This window comes from Epinephelus fuscoguttatus, linkage group LG20 (genome assembly GCF_011397635.1).
Source record: "Epinephelus fuscoguttatus linkage group LG20, E.fuscoguttatus.final_Chr_v1".
NCBI lineage: Eukaryota > Metazoa > Chordata > Actinopteri > Perciformes > Serranidae > Epinephelus > Epinephelus fuscoguttatus.
The window spans coordinates 24336345-24355521 of NC_064771.1; the positions used below are offsets into that span (position 1 = coordinate 24336345).

The following is a 19177-nucleotide window of genomic DNA, read 5'->3' on the forward strand; positions in this document are numbered from 1 at the left end:
GGGAGAGCCCCTGGGAAAAATGCCACATCCATATTCCAATTCTGCATTGAATAATCTTAAAAAATGAGTTTAACTGATGGAATTATTAGAATTTTTTTTATGGCTTGTCAAAGTCCTATCAGCGTGCTTTCATGCTCTTGCATGAAGTGTTCTGAAACTACAGGGTGACTGCTGCGAAAGGGCAGCTGACAACCAGGGCAAGACCTAGTGACAGCATGCTGACAGGAGGGAATAGACTGCATCGGGGCAGGCATGGGCTAGCTACTACTATTAGTGCATAGGGTCCACCTAGCCTTTGCTACAAAGACTTCAAGAAGAAGAATTCCCTTTGTGTCTGCAAGAGCCCTGGTGCAAAAAGTCTCACTGATGGTAATCAGCCCGGGAGCGGACCCAATGGCGAACCAGAAGATCAGCACAGCCAGTGACAGAGCAGTAGCACTGGCTGAACACAGGCGTTGTCCCTGCCCAAATTCACACCGTACGCCAAACTATATGCTGCAGGAAACTGATAAACTAATACATTCTGTGGTGAGGTGTAAGATGCTTCACTTACAACTCTTAATGTTGACTTTCATCCACTTCACCATCTGTTCAACAATCAGAAAGGTCTTCACTTGTCTACGTTCTTTAATTAAATCACATATTTGGGTTAAGTTCTACAAGTAAATCCTGTCTAAAAGAAGTTGAGACGCCAGCCACTCACTGTGCACGGATCCCATTGTTTCTTGTTTAATTAAGGTTTCTTAGCAACAAAGGCAAACACAGCACATGAAGCACCAAAGCTGAGGAGCTGGAGGATGTCTTCTGGGGTAAAGTGGTTATAAATTTAGTTTATTTCTTCTTGGTAGAGCACAAAGACAGCATTTCTCAAGTTTGAAACTCTAATTTATGTTTTGAATCATGTTTGAGTGCTCTCTGAGTGGCACCTTTGTAGTTTTCAAGTGGTTTCTAGCATGTGTGGTCAAAACAGCAATCAAAAGAGCCTGTTGGTGTATCTATCACAGCACTTCACAACAATATTTTACTCTTTTTCTGTTACTCCCTCAGATTTAAAAGAGCAAACAAACTTGCAGCTGTCATTTCAAGACATGGCGATGAGTCCAGACCCCCGTGGGATGACGGGAGAGAGGAACCGCAGCCAAACCAATCAGGTGCCGTTCACCCCTGAATTTACCAAGATGCTAACGAGAAGCAGTGCGCGCTTTGGCACCTTAAGTCATCACTCATTCTTCTCCCGACATAACCCTCATCCAAACAGGGTGAAACATATTCAAGGTGAGCATGCAGCACAGGAAATTCCTGTACTTTATGAAATTGATTTTTTTTTAATACAGCAATTTGAAAACTAAAGCAATCATTGGCTTCTGCTTGCATAAATTACAGCAATAATGTGGTTTCTTATTCATCTATGCAAAACAGATGTCAGAGGGTGTTCTGAACCTTTATTTCTGATTTCCCCGAGCACTTGGCTCCAGTAAAAAAAAGGTGCACCCTGAAGACAGAGGCAGCAGATCAAAATTAGATGGATGGATGGAAGATAGATGACATTTTAGGGGGGCTGTGTATAAATGTCAACACTCAGTGTGAGCTTTCAGTTTGTTATCATTGCACTACTGAATGAAGGAATACGTATTTATCACAGTACACTATCTACTACAATACATCACATATATTACTGTTGTATTGTGCGGTTAAAAGAATGCATATTGCATTTCCTGACACCACTAGTAATCTGTGCTTCCATTTAGACTCTATTGTTATTAAAGTTGCACTAATCTGCCTCAGATGTACACTGTGGCTATAATCCTGCCACTGGGTGTTGATTTCGCTCCCTTTCTTTCGCTATCCGTTTCCGCTGTGTAAAGTTGTGGATGGTACCAATGGAACACTCTGTACCGTCCCCATTTTTGGTCCCCCCTCTGTTGGGGTACCTAGCACACAGATCTGGTACTAAAAGGTGGAGCTGTGAACACTGCAGTCTGTGGCTGAGTTGTGGCTGGTTTTGAGGCTCATGTAATCACTGTTCATACTGTGGAGAGTTTTCATATATTAGTAAACTACAACTATAAAATGAAAGGATGTTTTGCTGCCTCTTGCAGCAGCTGGAGCCTGAGAAGAAAAAAATCTAATTCACTGGGCCGACTGCCGGTGACTTTTAAGGTTAAACTTGTAATGTTACTCAATGTATGAGCTGACGACGTGAATCCATAAGCACACCTTAAATTTTGTGACAACGTTGAAAATTGGTTTAGTGTTTTATGACATACACTTTAAGTAATGATTGGATCTTAAAGCATTTAAAAATATATATTAATTTCAACAGGATTATGTGAACTGCATATATCCCAATCTTTACTTGGAGGAAAAAAAGCACCGCGGAGTGCAGTTCCTGTGGGCTCCAGCCTGACTAATCCCCTGAGCTTGCCTGAGAAGGACTAAATGCACAAAAAAATCCCCAATTTCTAAATATCCCACGGAGAGAGACTCTCACTGCAGCCTGTTTTATTATGTTCTGAAAATGTTTGTGTGCAGTCTCGTTCTGTGGACGATAAACAAGGTACAGACTGATAAAGTAGGAAATACAGTGAGTGATGGACGGAGCAGTGAGTGACAACAACCCCGCCCACATTTAAGAGTGCTGATTGTGGTGGAAAGGCTAGGTAGGCTAGGCTAGGTACCATATCTGAAGGGTTACTTCTGGTTCCAAACTGAAAGTGTTTGGTGGACATGGGGCTATAGAGTGGTGCAAGGATGACGTTTATTTGTAGGCCAGCCTGGAAGTTAACATCGCTCTGGTTTCCTCAACAAATGCCAATGGCATATTTCCATCAGCTTTTTCTTCAGGTTTTGTTCAGCAGGATAATCTTTACAAATAAACATCACTTTTATATTTTTTGAAGCCTACATGCAATCTAAAAAAGTAAAGTAAAAAGCTAACGTTAGGCTATAACTGAACTACACCATGGTCGCATCACTTCAACATCCCTTCCGTGATGACATTCTCACTTAGCCACTTGTTAGCAACCATATTTTTTAAGACACATAGAAGATTCAAAATTTACTGACGTATTTTATGTTGAAGAGCAAAACATGGAAATCTCATAAGCTTGTGTTAACCACAGACCTTATTTCAGATATTGAATAAAAATCCCATTCAAAACACCCATTCACTTTGAGACAAGGGAACCAGAGGTGCTAAAATGTGAACTCATTTCCAGGTGTTAGGACTCATTCACGCACCACTCCACACCCAAAAGTAAGAGGAGGTACCATGTCTGAAGGGTTACTTTTTGTTCCAAAGGTACCGTACTGAAAGTGTTAGGTGGAAATGGGGATTAAAGAGGCAACAGATGGTGTTGCGTTGCACTGTCGCAACGACCGAATTGACTGTGGGGATCAGAGATATGTGTCAGCCAACCAACACTCACTACCCGGTCCCTGGTTGCGGCGATTTGCGATGCTGGCCAGCTAGGAATTAACTAGCAGCCAGTACAGTATAGTCCTCTCTCGGCTAGCTAACATTCAGCCGTGTTACTTACTACTAAAGCTAGCTGGACATCGGTTTTGAAGCCTCTTTGGTCACAGAGCTCCCTCCATCTCTTGAACGCCTGACTGAGGTTTACTCTTGTTTTTCCTCTTCTTTTATCACTCTCCTTTTTGCTCTTCTTTGCCTCCTCACACAGAGGAGCTTGTTTTCTTTCGCTAGGCCGTTTTTCACTTGTCTCCAACGTCTCCACGTTTCCTGTTGTAAAGCAGATTTTTTTCCGCGAAATTTCACCCCCGGTGGCAGAAGCTTATTACAAAGATTGCAAAGCCACTAAATAACCCATGTAAAAGCTGATAGTCTGATTTTACTGTTGCCACTACCCTGTGCAACCCATATTATTTTCATAATGATATATTTAGGAAAAGATGCTATCTGTTGCCTCTTTAATGTTCCGATCCGTTCTACTTGACATAAGCTTCTGTGATATTATCAGCATAATATTTTGCCAGAGCCACATACAGCCGGTAAACCATGTGATCTTAACATGTCCAGATCTCCTGACCACTGATTTTCAAATTATGTTTGTATCTCTTTTTACTAGAGGTTGAATCACAGAATGACATATGACTTAATGCTTTTTGTGGCATTTTATTTTGTGGAGCTATTTTGATTAAAATGCTTAGCTCTCCACATGCAACCTTCACCAAAACAATTTCAACCCCGACACTATTCTGTACAAGCACCATCACTGCACCCTGGGCTTAGTGCCACTCAAGATGATTGTGCTTGGGTTAAAGACATAACAACAAGCCAGAGCATTTTTTCTCCTACAACACAAAGATAACCGGTGATTCCAGACCTTTCCCTGGCGAGCACTGTGCAGATAGATCTGGCTACATGAGACTAAAGCCACATTAATCCCTGGAGTCACTTGTAGCGACAGAATTTTCACCTGACTCTGTGGTTCCAGTGTTTCCTCTACATTTTTCACAGCAGCTGTGAAGATTTTTAGTGCATGTGCTGACACAAGACGGGCTTTAGACACATATCTCTATCTGTACACAGCTGTATGTCACAGATGTCAAGTTGTGTTTGATAAAATGCTTCCCATACCCCATATGCTCTTACAAGCACTCCTACTTGTTGGGGCAGATCTAACATTCGACATCTAGTGTTTCAATCAATATCGTGAGTCTAACATTACTTGTCAGAACAACTGCTGACTGTTAACAAGGAGAGTGTATCAAATCGTTTATAGTAACAGAGACAACTGTAATCATGAAGAAATGCAGATGAGACAGAGCTGGTATTATAGATGTCATGTTGATCATGTGGGCAAAGTAAGAACAAAAGGCTAAATGTAAACTGTCAGAAAACAGCAGAGTGTATGACAGCCTCTATAGAAGTGTTCACTGCGGTGTGAGTGTGTGTGACAAGCAGGGAGGGACACGTAGGTGAGCTGGATGTCAGGTTGACAGTATACCATGAACGTAATGGTGAATGTTCAGGTAGAGCGACAGTTTGTCAGAACAGACAGACGAATGAAGCTATTTTAACGGTGCATAAAGGATGTGGATATATACATTTGTAGGTTAAACTGTGCTCCATTTTGTCTTTTCTTTGCCTGATATCAGACAGAATTGAGAAACCATTTTCATGTCACGATGCCACATGAATCCGTCAACTTGAACTAGGTAAAGTGGATGGATTCAAAGGTCTGGATCTAGCGAAACGTTTCCTGAGCGTTTCCTTACTTCCAGACTCGTCAACTAGCTCTAGAAAGTAGCTGTTCAGATAACTCAGTGGTGGTGCTGAAGGAAAACGTCAGAGGATCATCAAACTCAGGAGGATTCATCCTCTGAGGCCCACAGTGGTGAAACAATCAAGAGACAGACTGACCGACCATCCAGTGGGCAGATATTGCCATCCCAATAGCTGCGTTGTTAGCCTAAAAACTCTGATAAACCTACTGTAAACTACCTGCCCAGCACCAAGTAGCAGGCAGACAAAATAAAGGAGCATTGAGGAGCTAAAGAGACAGATAAAGTAAAGATAGGAGTTAAGGTATGTTATAATAATATTATTTACAGCTTATTCCATGACCCACAAGTGGTGTGTTCTCTTTGTTATTATCAGATGCTTTGCAGTCCAACCACCTGCAAGTACAGACTCTCACTATCACTTTTCAAACTGTCTACTTGTCTGAGCTGATTACCTTGAATGCCTTAATTTATCTTATCTAAACAAAGATTCTAACAAGGTCCTTATTGTGACATTGCTGTGGAAACATCTCTGCCTGAGATGAATTATATTTCACAGGATTATAAACAAATTTTATGAGCAGCAGCACGATGCCATAATGTACAGACCCTTTCCAAAAAATTAGAATATCATGGAAAAGTTGTTTCATTTCCATAATTCCATTCAAAAAGTTAAACTTTCATAGATTATAGATTCAGGGCCCACAATTTAAACGATTTCAAGTATTTATTTGTTTATTTTTACATAATTTGGGCTTCCAGCTCATAAAACCCACGAAAACAGGAATTCAAAAAATTAGAATACTGTGAAGAAATCACCATTTACTTCTCAGTTTTTGCAGAAAAAAAAGAAAGAAATTAGGATCACATCAAATCAATCAAAATATGGTACTTACAAAACGATATGTCAATCTTCAGTACTTGGTTGGGAATCCCTTTGCCTTAATCACTGCCTCGATGCGCCGTGGCATTGAGGCAATCAGCCTGTGGCATTGCCTGGGAGTTATGGAAGCCCAGATTTCCTTGATGCTTGCTGCCAGTCCTTCTTTGTTTTTGGGTCTGGTGTCCCTCATTTTCCTCTTGATAATACCCCATAGATTCTCAATGGGGTTTAGGTCCGGCGAGTTGGCTGGCCAGTTAAGCACTGTGATGGCATGGGCATCAAACCAGGTTTTGGTGCTTCTGGTGGTATGGGCAGGGCCAGGTCCTGCTGGAAGATGAAATCTGCATCTCCATACAGATCCTCAGCAGAAGGAATCATGAAGTCCTCTAAAACATTCTGGTAGACTGTTGCGGTGACCTTGGATTTAAGAAAGCAGAGTTTACCAACACCTGCACCGGACATTGCACCCCAAATCATGACTGACTGTGGATATTTCACACTGGACCTCAAGCAGCTTGGGTTCTGTTCCTCACCCGTCTTCCTCCAAACCCTTGGACCTTGATTCCCAAATGAAAGGCACACTTTACTTTCATCGGAAAAGAGGACCTTGGACCACTGGCCAACACTCCAGTCCTTCTTCTCCTTGGCCCAGTTGAGACGCTTCCTACGTTGGCTCAGGCTCAGAAGTGGCTTGACCCGAGGAACCCGACAGTTGTAGCCCGCCCATCTCCTGGATGCGTCTGAATGTGGTGGTTTTTGAAGCTGTGACTCCCGCCTCATTCCACTCTTTCTGGATCTCTGCCAGATTCTTGAATCTTCTCTGTTTGATAATCCACTGAAGCCCACGGTCATCTCTTTTGCTGGTGCATCTTCTCCTGCCACATTTTGCCCTTCCACTAGACTTTCCGTTGATATGCTTGGAGACAGCACTCTGTGAACATCCAGCCTCCTTAGCTATGAACTTTTGTGGCTTACCCATCCTATGGAGGGTATCAATGATGGTCTTCTGGCCAGTTGTCAAGTCTGCAGTCTTCCCCATATTGAACCGAACTGAGACAATTGATCCAAACTGAAGCAATTTAATGACACCTGGGGAAACCTGTGCAGGTGCTTTGAGTTTAGTAGATGATTAGTGTGTGACACTCAGTTTAAAGCATTCATGCCCTGCAAAATTTGGGCTGATTTCTTCACAGTATTCTAATTTTTTGAATTCCTGTTTTCGTGGGTTTTATGAGCTGGAAGCCCAAATTATGTAAAAATAAACAAATAAATACTTGAAATTGTTTAAATTGTGGGCCCTGAATCTATAATCTATGAAAGTTTAACTTTCTGAATGGAATTATGGAAATGAAACAACTTTTCCATGATATTCTAATTTTTTGGAAAGGGTCTATACATGAAAGAGACAGCTGCATTATTGGGGAGAGAAGTTGGTCTCCTTCCTGCAGTTCTTCTGAAGCCGTCACTTGTGATCTCAGCGGGAATTTTCCAGTTTCCTCTCTTCAGGCTATTTCCTTTGATTGCCCCACCCTTTGAAGCACTTTACCCCCCGCATGTGTGTGAGCTGCATGAATATTGTGTCTCTTTCCCACAGGACTCAACGGTAGGCCCGTTTGCATGGTTAGAGATGACTGGTTTGTCACCTCATCATTATTTCCTCATCCACTTCTCAAGAGCCATGTCCTCAGGAAGGCAGCTCATCCACCACTTGCTTTTCCGCTTGCTCAGTATGTTCTTGGAGTTAGCGGTAATAAAAACAAATCAGGTATGTTCACAGTCACACACAGCTCCGAATTGTTCTCATTACTCTGCAGATTCTGAGTGACAAGTATGTAATATTTCCTATTTGTTTCACAGCACAATTTTCAGAGGCCTGGAGAGACGAACTTAGAGACCTCGCTGCAAAAGTCAGTTTATCTTCTCAAGCACAAAAGGACAAAAAGGAGGTATGTGTATTCTGTAATTTTAAGTGTGTCCAGGGTTACTTTATGGCACTGATCACCTCACCCTTAGCTGCTGTTATCACAAACTGTTTTGCATTACAATTTCAATCAACCAGAAAAGGGCACCGAGTAGAGCGCAGACGCATTCCAGCTGTTACATTGCCGGACGAGTGTATTGTGACCACTCTAGACAACTGACCTTTCACTAAGCCCCATCTCTTTGTGATGGTCTGACAAGCTGTCAGAATAAGCATGGAGCCAACACTGTAACTAACTGCACTCCCTGAGGAAATATTATCATATTTTTGGAAAACTGAAACAGTGATTCCAGAGAGAAGCAGACAGAGGGGTCTACAGTCTGTGTTTGAGGGATATATCCAGGATGTCAAACTGACTCAGCAGCAACAACAGGTTAAAAAGACAAAGATAGTTAGAAGCTAAAGCCGAACTATAGGCTACAGATCACAGTGTAAAAGTGAACCACCACATCACTGCTGATCGCCACACAAGACAATGAATATAAAGGGAAACTTTGCTGATATTGAACCAGCTGTGTGGCATCACAGGGTGTGCAGATGGACGTAATCAAAATACTTGTTTTTTTTCAAATCTCAACATTGTTGTATATTGTTACACTACATTTACAGAGCCTTATGACTCTAAAACAACCCACTGAATCGACTGACGTGTTTGACTGACGAGCCTGTTGAATACAGAGCTTGTTGAATGTGCTGCAAAGCCTGTAGAAACACAACACAAATGGACAAAAGGGCGAATCCTCACCTTGGTCTGCTGCCACAGCCATAGACACAGCCTCTTGACCTGTCTCTACCAATGAGCTGCCCAGTCTGAGTGCTGCATGTGCGAGGTAGAGGTGCAGGAACACCACTTCGACAAACAAACCACACTCAGAACTGCGTGATCACAGATTATGGACTTTTGCATTTTAGAAAAGGAAAAGAAAATCATCTACAGACTTTAAAGCAAATGTGACAAGTAACAGGAGCCTTTATAGAAATGCAGTGGAGTCAAAATTAATGTTTCCAAAAAATAATACTCGAGTAAAGTGAGTACAAATACTCAACTGTTTCTGATTATTTGAACAGTGTATAGTAGTGGACTGCTAATGTTTATATTTACTTTGTTCACGTGTTAGAGTGCAGGCACAAGTTATTGACACCAGGTAAGGTGCCCTACATCAGATTAGTGCACATGACAGTAGGAGAGTGTGGAAGTCATATGTAAAGACGACGTAAGTTTGTGTTGATTTGGATCGTAAAGTTTTTGATCATGTTATGCAGTTTTGAAGTATAATAACGGGAATATGTGACAATGTATAGGACATCGAGTCAGAAGAGGACCATGCAAGATGTAATTTTGGAAGGCCTGTCGTTTTGTTTGTTTTTGTATTCTCAATAAACCTCGTTACACTTTTTCCCTGCCTCACGTGAGTGCTGTGGATCTTAAAGCCACTACAAGGAACTTTTAACTGGATATGCAAAAGTCTCTCGTTTCTGCTGATGTCTGTGCGTGACCTACAACAGCAAATGAGATCATCAGTGTGAAGATAAGCTATTTCTATATAGTGTATATCCATACCTTTAGGAAACTGTGTACGGGTCTGTCCCAGGTCGCTTCCAGGACGAAGCGATTTACGGCACTCAGACGGCACACGCCATCTTACCTAGCTGCTTACATTTGACTAGTAGTGAAATGAAATAGTGACTCTTATAAATAGTCACTATTCCTCCTCCTTGACCCGCCGTCCGCGGGGAGTTAAAATAGCAGCAATCATCGGGTAAAAGTTCTGTGAAAGCACTGGACTCACCAACAGACAGCCACGTCTCGGGAAGTCAGGAAATCCTTCAGGTTAAAAGTTTTGTTCGCTAGCGATCTAGCATTTACCAGCCCAATCCTGGCAGGAGCCGGCGGGTCCACCGCGTTAGCTGTCCGGGGAGCCACACACGGAGGCTGCAGGTTGCCCAGATTCACCCTGCACCAGCGGGGACGAGGAGAGCAGGGGCCGCCGGGCTGGAACACCTCATCCGGGCCGACAGCAGGTACCAGCCAGGCGTTGACAGGGTCCAGCGAGTGCCGAGAAATAAAGAGGCGAGGCACCTCTCCATACTCAGTCCAAGAAGTCGTTGAAGTGCTCGCCCAACAGGCCTTCAGTCTTACCAGCCAACCGTTGCGTTTACCCCGGCGGCGGTGGCACTTACGCCGGAGAAGTGGAGCTGGCGCGCGGCAGAGGTGAGCTGGGATCCCCGATAGGAGCGGGGGCAAAGTTTTCCCGTCTTGTTGTTTCATTCATCCCCAAAACAAACACCTGCGCGAGCCAGGTAAGCGTCTTTATGACAATACGCGCTAGAGCTCATGGGAAATATAGGCTTCATTCCGGCAAAACACTACCGCTTTTGTCCACAGGGTTGCCAAAATCAACTCAAAATGAAAGTTCTTTGTAGGGGCTTTAAGAAGAGGAACCGAAACATGAGTCAAAACTACGCCTAGGAACTGTGGTATGTTGAAACGGCCACTACAACAACAAAAAACATAATTAAAACAGTCAAAGGTATAATGCTGTGCAGTAAACAGAACGAAACCAGGGCCATGGCAGCCACAATGCAGCGACAGGTAGAATTGTCTCTCCTGGCTTCCTTACGCCGGAATTCCACTGGATGCGTGTCCATTGCGGAACGGCTGCACTGGTTATCCGCTGCGTGCTCCGTCGTCCGCCAACACCCACTGGCTGCGTTTGTGGTGCGGAGTGGTGCAGCTCCGGCGAACAGCGGGAGTCACGAGGACCCACAAGATCTCACAAATTCACGCATAATCGCGCGATATAACAAGATGTACTTTCTATAAACAGAACCACAAAACCAGAGGAGTAGTAGAAGACATCTCGGTGCACCTCCATAATTAACATCTCCTCGTCCGTGGTGTCAACGGGGTTAAATGATGCCTTTATTTTGAAAATTAACCGGATGTTTTATTTTGTTTCTGTGCACGACTTCCTGCCTGCTGCGTTGTGCTCCGGCGTCTGGCAAAAATAGAAGTCCTGTACATCTGTTGCGGAGGGCTCCGGAGTGCCATAGCTGTTACAGAGCCGGAATGCAGCACAGCCGCAGCCGGTGGAAGCACACACATTGACTGGAATTGAAACGTATTGGCTCCACTGCCGTTCCGGAGCGCGGACGCAACCCACACGCATCTGGTGGAATTTGGGGGTTAGAGTCAGGATGGCAGCAAAGATAACAATAAACACACACGAATTCGTCTCATATTGTGCTTTAGTGGATCATAACATATCTAGTACGGAAATAATCTGCAGATGCTCCGGTTCAAAATGAGAAACTTTTGACTCAATTCCCAAAGACCACCATGTTAAAATGCCAAACTTTACAGCAGAAATAAATATGTTTACAGCCTGGTATGAAAACGTTTGTGGTCTCCATAGCTAATTTTCCCACTCATGACAACTGTACGGAGATGAATTTAAATTTGTCCAAATAAAATCACAAATATAATCACATCTGATTAATCGAAGACAATCAATCGAAGGTGGCAACTGTCAAAATGCCAAACATGTGGCTTCAAATGGGAGTCTACAAACCAATGGGTGGTGTCACGGTGGTTATGTACATTATTTAATACAGTCCATGTGTTCCACACTGTGTGCTTCATCCTATTTTGGCACCTCTTCCCATGTTCCTCAACAAGCTCAACCAATCAAATGTTTTAGTTTGCCGTGTTTTGTTAATTTATGTTTCTGGTTCACACAGCTTACTTAAGAAAAGATTATACTGGGACATATTTTAAAGTGAAGATTGTGTTCCAGGTCCAACCTGAGGAAGAGTTTGTCCGCCGACAGACCCAATACTCAGCTCAAACTGGAAGAATCATCCCTCCATCCTCAAACTCTTACCAACGCAGATCCTATTCCCAGCGCCTGATGCATCCTCAGCCCTTCCACGATCAAGAAGTCATGGTGAAAATACTCCTCTACTGATTGTTACATCTTCCCAGAGTATTATAGTCTTAAACTGATGCACAGCCATGTAATATTTTACTGCAGGGAAGAAAAGTTAGCAGAAGATTAAAGGGACATTTCCAGTATCAGAGATAACTCTTTTGAGCAGACAGCTTTTGCATGGAGGTGTTGAAAAACAGTCCCCAGCGCCACTCTGTCACCAGGCAACTTGTGAAATTCACTCGTAACTTTAATATAAATTGATGTTATCTACTAATGTTGTGACTGATCTGCTGCTCTGTTATCAGGTGTTTGAGCTACTGTGTCAGATCCTGCAGACAGACTCCCTGTCTGCAGTCCAGCAGTGGCTCCTGCTTGCAGGCCAAAGAGGTAAAATGGTTCTTCACTGCAAATAGAAACTGAGTTTTCTTTATAAACAGTGTGAACAATGAAGTGTGGATACTCAGGGTGGGCATTCTGAGTGACTTCCATATTCGAGTGATGACATTAAATTATCATAAAGTACTCTGTTATTTGCCAAAACAAATCTACAAAAAACCTAAGGTAAGAATAGGAATGTAAACTGACTTAATATGACATAAATATGACATAAAATTAACATGAGAAAAATCAGCAAACATTCTGTCCCTGCCATTACGTAGGTTAGAGAGAACCCTATAGGATCGTCTCTGGTGGCCGAAGCTGCTAACCTCCTGCAGAACAAGCTAACACAGCAGCAGCTAACAACCAACACTGAGCCGTTTAACGATACCAAGAAACACATAACGACACCAAAACGGCTCGTCTCTGCCGTTGAACATGTTAATAACCATGAGGTAACATTAGCCATGTGATGCCAACAGTTAGCCCAGCTGATGTGCACACTGTGTGGTCAGACTCACACCAACTGTTCCCCAGCGCAGAGCTCACACTCCTGCAGCTCTACTCTCATGATTTTTATTTGGCCACCTTTACTCTACACCTTCAGCAAAAACTGACGTCAAAATCGAGCACTCTTGCCCATCCCTTGTGGATACCTGACCTGCAGCCAACAGGACCCATCAGGACCTGACAGTCTGGGTTCGCACAAATATTTACAAATGATGTTCAGGTCAGGTTCGGAGTACTGGAAATGGTGTTTCAAGCTTCGCTACCCAGTTACTATTCGCATCCTCATTATGTCACCTTTCAGTTTGTTGTCAAAGTGAAACAAGGAAATGGACGAGGCCGTGTAAAGAGGGTGGCCTGCATGTTTCAGCAGCAGCACCGGATTGGAGTAGAGTATCAGAGTTCCAAATTTCAGATTGTAGCGTTAATGCAGTGGCCTCTCACTCAAGCTAATGTCCGCCATCCATCAGTAGCAAACTGACAGTACACAACAGCTTTTCAGCATTTTTCTTTCTCGCTCCTCGTGTGGAAGCACATTTCTCTCCCCTAAAAGGGGGTGCAACCTTGACGTGATGCCGGAAACATGTGGCCTGAGTCACACTCTTGTGTACCCTTCAGTGCTTTAGAGATGCTGAAAATCATCTTATAGGTATTAAATGCCAATTTGATTTCATCAGTACTTCTGACACATCAGTGCGTAGTGTTAGGATATAAATAGGTTGCAGTTTCTATGGTGACACAAGTTCCCAATCTTGTCAACAATCAATTCATTTGACAAACTCTATTTTCATATCCGTGTTTCATTTCGTACATCGAAGTTTGGCGAATTATAGGAGATATTTTATTTATTAACTCATTTACTGAATTGAAATTTAATATCCTGACTTTTTGTGGTCAAGCTCCAGAACTTTGGTTGCATGTTTGTATGTTTTAGCGTCAAAATCTATTTACACAAGCCCCCCTTTAAAGTGTGGGTTTCTGAATGGTTGCTGTTGCTTCATATACACCCCCTAGTCCACTTAATCTGCCTCTTCAGGACTAAGACAAGCCATCTTTGAAAATTTATATATAGATTTTAAGCTTTTCTTTAACCAGGGGTTGTATTCACAAACACTCTGACTCGCAGAGAGCTCCTAACTTAGCCTAAAAGAATTAAGTCAGGAGATCTAGCCCAAGAGTGATCTAGGAAGGTTCTCAGAGCAACTCTGAGCAATGAAGAGACAGAAACTTTTACCTTAGTGAGGGGGCGTAGTTGACCCTGTTGCTAGGTGTGATGCATTCTTTTAACAGATGTAATTGGTTGTCCCTGAGGCTGAAGGAAATGAACTGCATCCCAATATGAGACTGAAAGTGAGATCTCTCTGTTAGTGGCAGGTTGAGAGAGACCCAGGTCATCACAGCAGCACTGCTTTTTTCTCGTCTTCTTTGTGTCGTGATCATTTAATTTCTGGCATTATAGTGTTATTGCAATGGGTGGAAAATGTGTGTGCATCTTTAATAAGATCGACCACAAACATGACCTTGGCAACATCTACTCGAGCATTTTATTAACTCATCATCAGTCATCCAGTGTTTGGAGAATATTTCTCTGACCTCTGTCTGTCTGCCATTTTCTCCTCTGCCTAAGAACCTTGAACGCCTCTTAAAAGTCCTCCTCCCTGCTCCTGACAGTTATTCACCTCAGGAGCTCTCTTAAGGGTTCTTCATCTTTACCAGGACCTAGTCTTAACTTTAACGGGAAATTCTTAGGCAACGTTATAACTCTAAGAATTTTCTTAGAATCTTATCACTAGGAGCAACTCTTTGTACTCAGAAGCTTTGTGAATACGGTCCCAGGTTGGTCCCGTTAAGATCAAAGACCTCTTTAGCAAGGGAGACCAGGCCAAGAACAGCAACGACACAGAGTTTCAACAACAACAATAAAAATTACATAAAAGCACATGGATTTCAGTAACATAAAATGATAAGACAACACAGCTGCAGATAGATAGCCTGGACTCAGTAGACTTCACTCATTCAAGGTCACCATATCTTAAAGCTTGACATCATTCTGCAGATCATGCCATGTTGTATGTGCAGAGAAACTAAGGGTGCTTTCATATCTGCCCTGTTTGGCTCAGTCCAATCAAACTCAAATTTGTTTACCCCCTAAGTGCAGTTCATTTGGGCAGCTGCGAACACAGCAGTCACACTCAGGCGCGCACCAAAACAACGGGACCGAGACCTTCTTGTAGAGGTGGTCTCAGTCTGGTTACAAATGAAACATGAGCATGTTACAGTCCTGGAGGATTATTAATGTGCACCTCCTCCTGTACTGCCTTAATATGCACATTCAGCACATCCAATGCATCAAAACATTGTTTTCTAGTTGGAGCCGCGCCTCGTTTTCAAACTGTATGGTTTGACTAAAATGAACAATGACAGCAATATAGTCCACGATGAGCAGCACTAAAATCAACCTGCTTAGCTGTCCCTCCATTGTGACATTAGAAAGTGTCACATTTATCTTGCAAGTGTACTCTTCTTCAACGTTTGGGTTACTTCCTGGATTCTTCTCGCATGGAAATTCTGACCAATCAAGAGCAGCTTTCTCGCACAAGGCATTTGATCTGGTCCACTTGTAAATGCTGCCATGAGAACACGAACCAAGAAATTTGGACAAGAATTGCATGTTACTGATCTTCTAATTCAGCTCTGTTCCTCTAATCGCCTTACTGGCACAGATGCTAAGCAATGTACTGCTGGACACCATATTAGTTCTGGTTAGTTAAAATCCAGAAATTACACAATAGTACAAACAAATTAACCAGTCAGGGCGGTAGTAAACGTTTCCACAAAAAACTTTCGGCATGGCATCTTTTGGAACCAAAAGTAATCCTTCAGACATGGTACCTAGACTCTGGCTGCACGCCGACATTTTCACAACAAAATAAAACAGGCTGCAGTGAGAGTCTCTCTCCATGGGATATTTAAAAAAAGCGGGTTTTTGTATTTAGTCCTTCTCAGGCAAGCTCAGGGGTTTAGTGTGGCTGGAGCACACAGGAACAACGCTCCACTACACTTTCGTTTCTCCAAGTGAGGATTAGAATATATGCAGTTCACATAATCCGGTCGAAAGATCCATTCATTACTAAAAGTGTATGTCATCCTAAAACACTAAACCAATTTTCAATGTTGTCACAAAATTTAAGGTGTGCTGATGGATTCATGTCGTCAACTCATGCACTGAGTAACATTATAAGTAAACATTCCACCTTAAAAGTTGCCGGCAATCGGCCCAGTGAATTAAATTATTTTTTCTCCGACTCCAGCTGCTGCAAGAGGCAGCAAAACATTCTTTCATTTTATAGTTGCAGTCTATGAATATGTAAAACTCTCCACAGTATGAACAGTGGTTACATGAGCCTCAAAACCAGCCACAACTCAGCCCTGAGCAGAGTGACCGTCCTCTATTGACCAATCAGCAGACTGCAGTGTTCACAGCTCCACCTTTTAGTACCAGATCTGTGTGCTAGGTACCCCAACAGAGGGGGGGGACCAAAAATGGGGACGGTACGGAACGGTTCCAAAAGCGTACTGAACTGAATCGTTGGGTGGAAACGGAGCTAAATAACTACTGTGTTCTGCGAGGTAAAATTATTGTATTTGTCAAAGGTGTCTGGTAATCCCGGTGCATCTCCGTAGCAGTACATTGCTTATCTTCTGTGCCTGTCCTCCTGCCTCAGCTGAGAGCGTACCAAACACCACAGACTGGTGATTATACACTGACTGACTGTGGATACAGAACCACATACAGCCCCACTTGTAAAAAATCTGAACTAACTTTTTCAGTAATAACTGTTATCAGCACTCTAAACTAAATGTAAGTGCTTGCTGTTAACCGCTGAGTGGGTAATTCTATTAGAAAAATCCTCATTAGGATGGAGATGGAGTCGACCTTTAGGTGATTCAATTTAAATCAATTTATAAAGTAGTTCACCAAATTTTCATTCAAATTCTGCTATTGAAAAATTAGTTAAGCATTTATCGCAAGGGCCTTAATCTTTGCAAATGATAATCTCTATTAAGTTTCTATTCATCAGTTAATACAGTTCATTAAATTAACCACTGAAAGAGTATGTCATTTCTCTGCTGATGAAAAGAATCATTGAGCTGTTTTTTCCTGGTAATGTGTGATGTGATGTACCTGCAGAGAAAGACCTGGTGATGGGGATGATCAAACAAGCTCTGGATGGTGTTGACCTCTCGGGTCATCAGCAGCAGAGCCTCCAGCAGCTTCAGGCTCTTAATCCTGGTGCATCCCCATCGTTGTACCGTGCATCGTCTGACCTGTCTTGGAGAAAACCACAGAGAGCGAGGTCAGGAAGAACTCTTTGATTTGAATCCATTCTTCTGTTAAAATCTTTAAGCTCCATGTTATTAACGGCATTTATTATTATTATTAACCTTCACAGCTCATGCGAAGTGAATCGAGCTTTCAGCGCTGACAAACCAGGTAATTCAATGTACTTCTTTTCTCAGTCTTAATGACATCTCTCTTCCTATACAGTATATATCAATCAAGACACATTTCACGGCACAGCAGGAATTCCTGGAAGTTACTGAAGTCCTCTTAAATGTATTTAAAATGTATTTCTTTTCCTCCACAGAAATTGTACTGATCTTTCCTACATGCTAATGCATTTGATTGTTCTGTTTCCACAATGGTATTATTATGTTATTTAAAGTAATACACTAGAGGGGACAAAAGGACACTACAATCACAGTGGTGATTTTGCACAGCTTCAGAGTGTACCGTAGTTTTCTGTACTCTTCAGTGAAAGTATGCTTAACATAGATGAAAGGATGCCTCTCATGGAAACAGTCTTTGGTATAGAAGGCTTTATGTTTCCTTGAAATCGTCTGCTGAAAATCTGTTTTATAACAGGCACAAGAGAAAATCAGAGTGTTCTCACGCTTGTCTAAGCTCCTCACGCACAACAGACACCATACAAAAGATAGACCTATTGCAAATTACTGGCTTTGTATGGCTACTTGAATTTTCTTTTGCAGAGAGGATTGGAGATTCGGAGGTCCTTGAAGTCCACACGGAAGCTCAAAATAATCTTCAAGATCAGCCACTTCAGCACACAGAGAGCGCTTAAAGTTCCCTGACTTACTCTGTAGTGGTAACTACAACAGACTGGTTCCCTTGTGTACTGGTCTCTTCATATATTACAAGGTTTTCTTAAGCGTATTTGCTGCGTAGATGTTTCTTAGAAACACAAGCCAATCTAATGAAAGGAATTCTCCAGATTACATTTGCATTTAAATAATACAATGCACAATAGGCAGGATACATGATACTGTGGTTGATGTTGCATTACTGTATCACTTGTCTGGGGGATCATGTTGTCAAGCTGAGAAAAGCAGAGGGACAAGTTAAACAAGTGTAACCTGTTTGCAGGGAAATAAAACTTAAACGATATGTTCATGTGGCTTCATGTGTGCAAAAAATAATTTCAGGTTTTGGGGAGTTTGGTGGTAACAAAGCTAAAAATGCTTCTATCAGTTTTTCCTATCATGCTATGTGTCGCCACACTGGAATATTTGTCCAGACATTTATGGGTTCCAGATGATCCATCCTGACGACGTTGGTGACTTCAGCCCCTTTTACACTGCCAGATTTACCGTGAATGTTGGGCTGTTTTGCCGGCAAGCTGCGAGCATTTAGACACACAGAGCTGGATTGGCGAGTTGATCCGAGGTGCCCAATTTTCCACCTTGTAGGGTAGACATATTGGTGGAACCCTTTTAGTTTAAAAAGACAGAGGTGACCTTCCACAACGGGAGGTGCTGTTGATGACTTGTGGGAGGAGCTGTTGATGACGCCGCACGTGTGATCCACTGGCGGTGGATAAACAGGAAACAGCTGATAGCAGGAATGAGCAGGTAGTAGCAAGAGGGAAACGCAAACCTGACAGACACTGTAAAGATGAGCAACTGAGAAGACAAGGAATTGCGCGCCCTCCTTGCCTTCGCAAATGAAGATGCCATTAACCGTCAGATGCGGGGGGACAGTGAAGAACGGGCCGTCTTACAAGAGAATCGTCGAAGGACTGACCAGCAGCGGCTTCCCTCCCACGTCACTGTTTACGTCACACGCTGAGCTACATGTTTTGTTACTTGCTCACGCCCCCCATTGCCCCGAAAAAGGTGCAGTCTGTATAAGCAAAAATAGGTAGGTGGCATTTTGCCGCACTCCCCGAT

At 42.7% G+C, this 19177-nt stretch overlaps 1 protein-coding gene across 1 annotated transcript; it reads left to right on the forward strand.

The window, feature by feature from the left end:
* The first annotated feature begins 763 nt into the window (after positions 1 to 763).
* Positions 764 to 18370, forward strand: tbata (thymus, brain and testes associated). Its single transcript, XM_049564519.1, has 9 exons — positions 764 to 809; positions 1048 to 1275; positions 7725 to 7895; positions 7988 to 8076; positions 11909 to 12058; positions 12349 to 12430; positions 17121 to 17286; positions 17383 to 17423; positions 17981 to 18370. Exons 2-9 carry the CDS (start codon positions 1089 to 1091, stop codon positions 18070 to 18072), a joined length of 978 nt encoding a protein of 325 aa, XP_049420476.1. The 5' UTR covers positions 764 to 809; positions 1048 to 1088; the 3' UTR covers positions 18073 to 18370.
* The last annotated feature ends 807 nt before the right edge of the window (positions 18371 to 19177 follow it).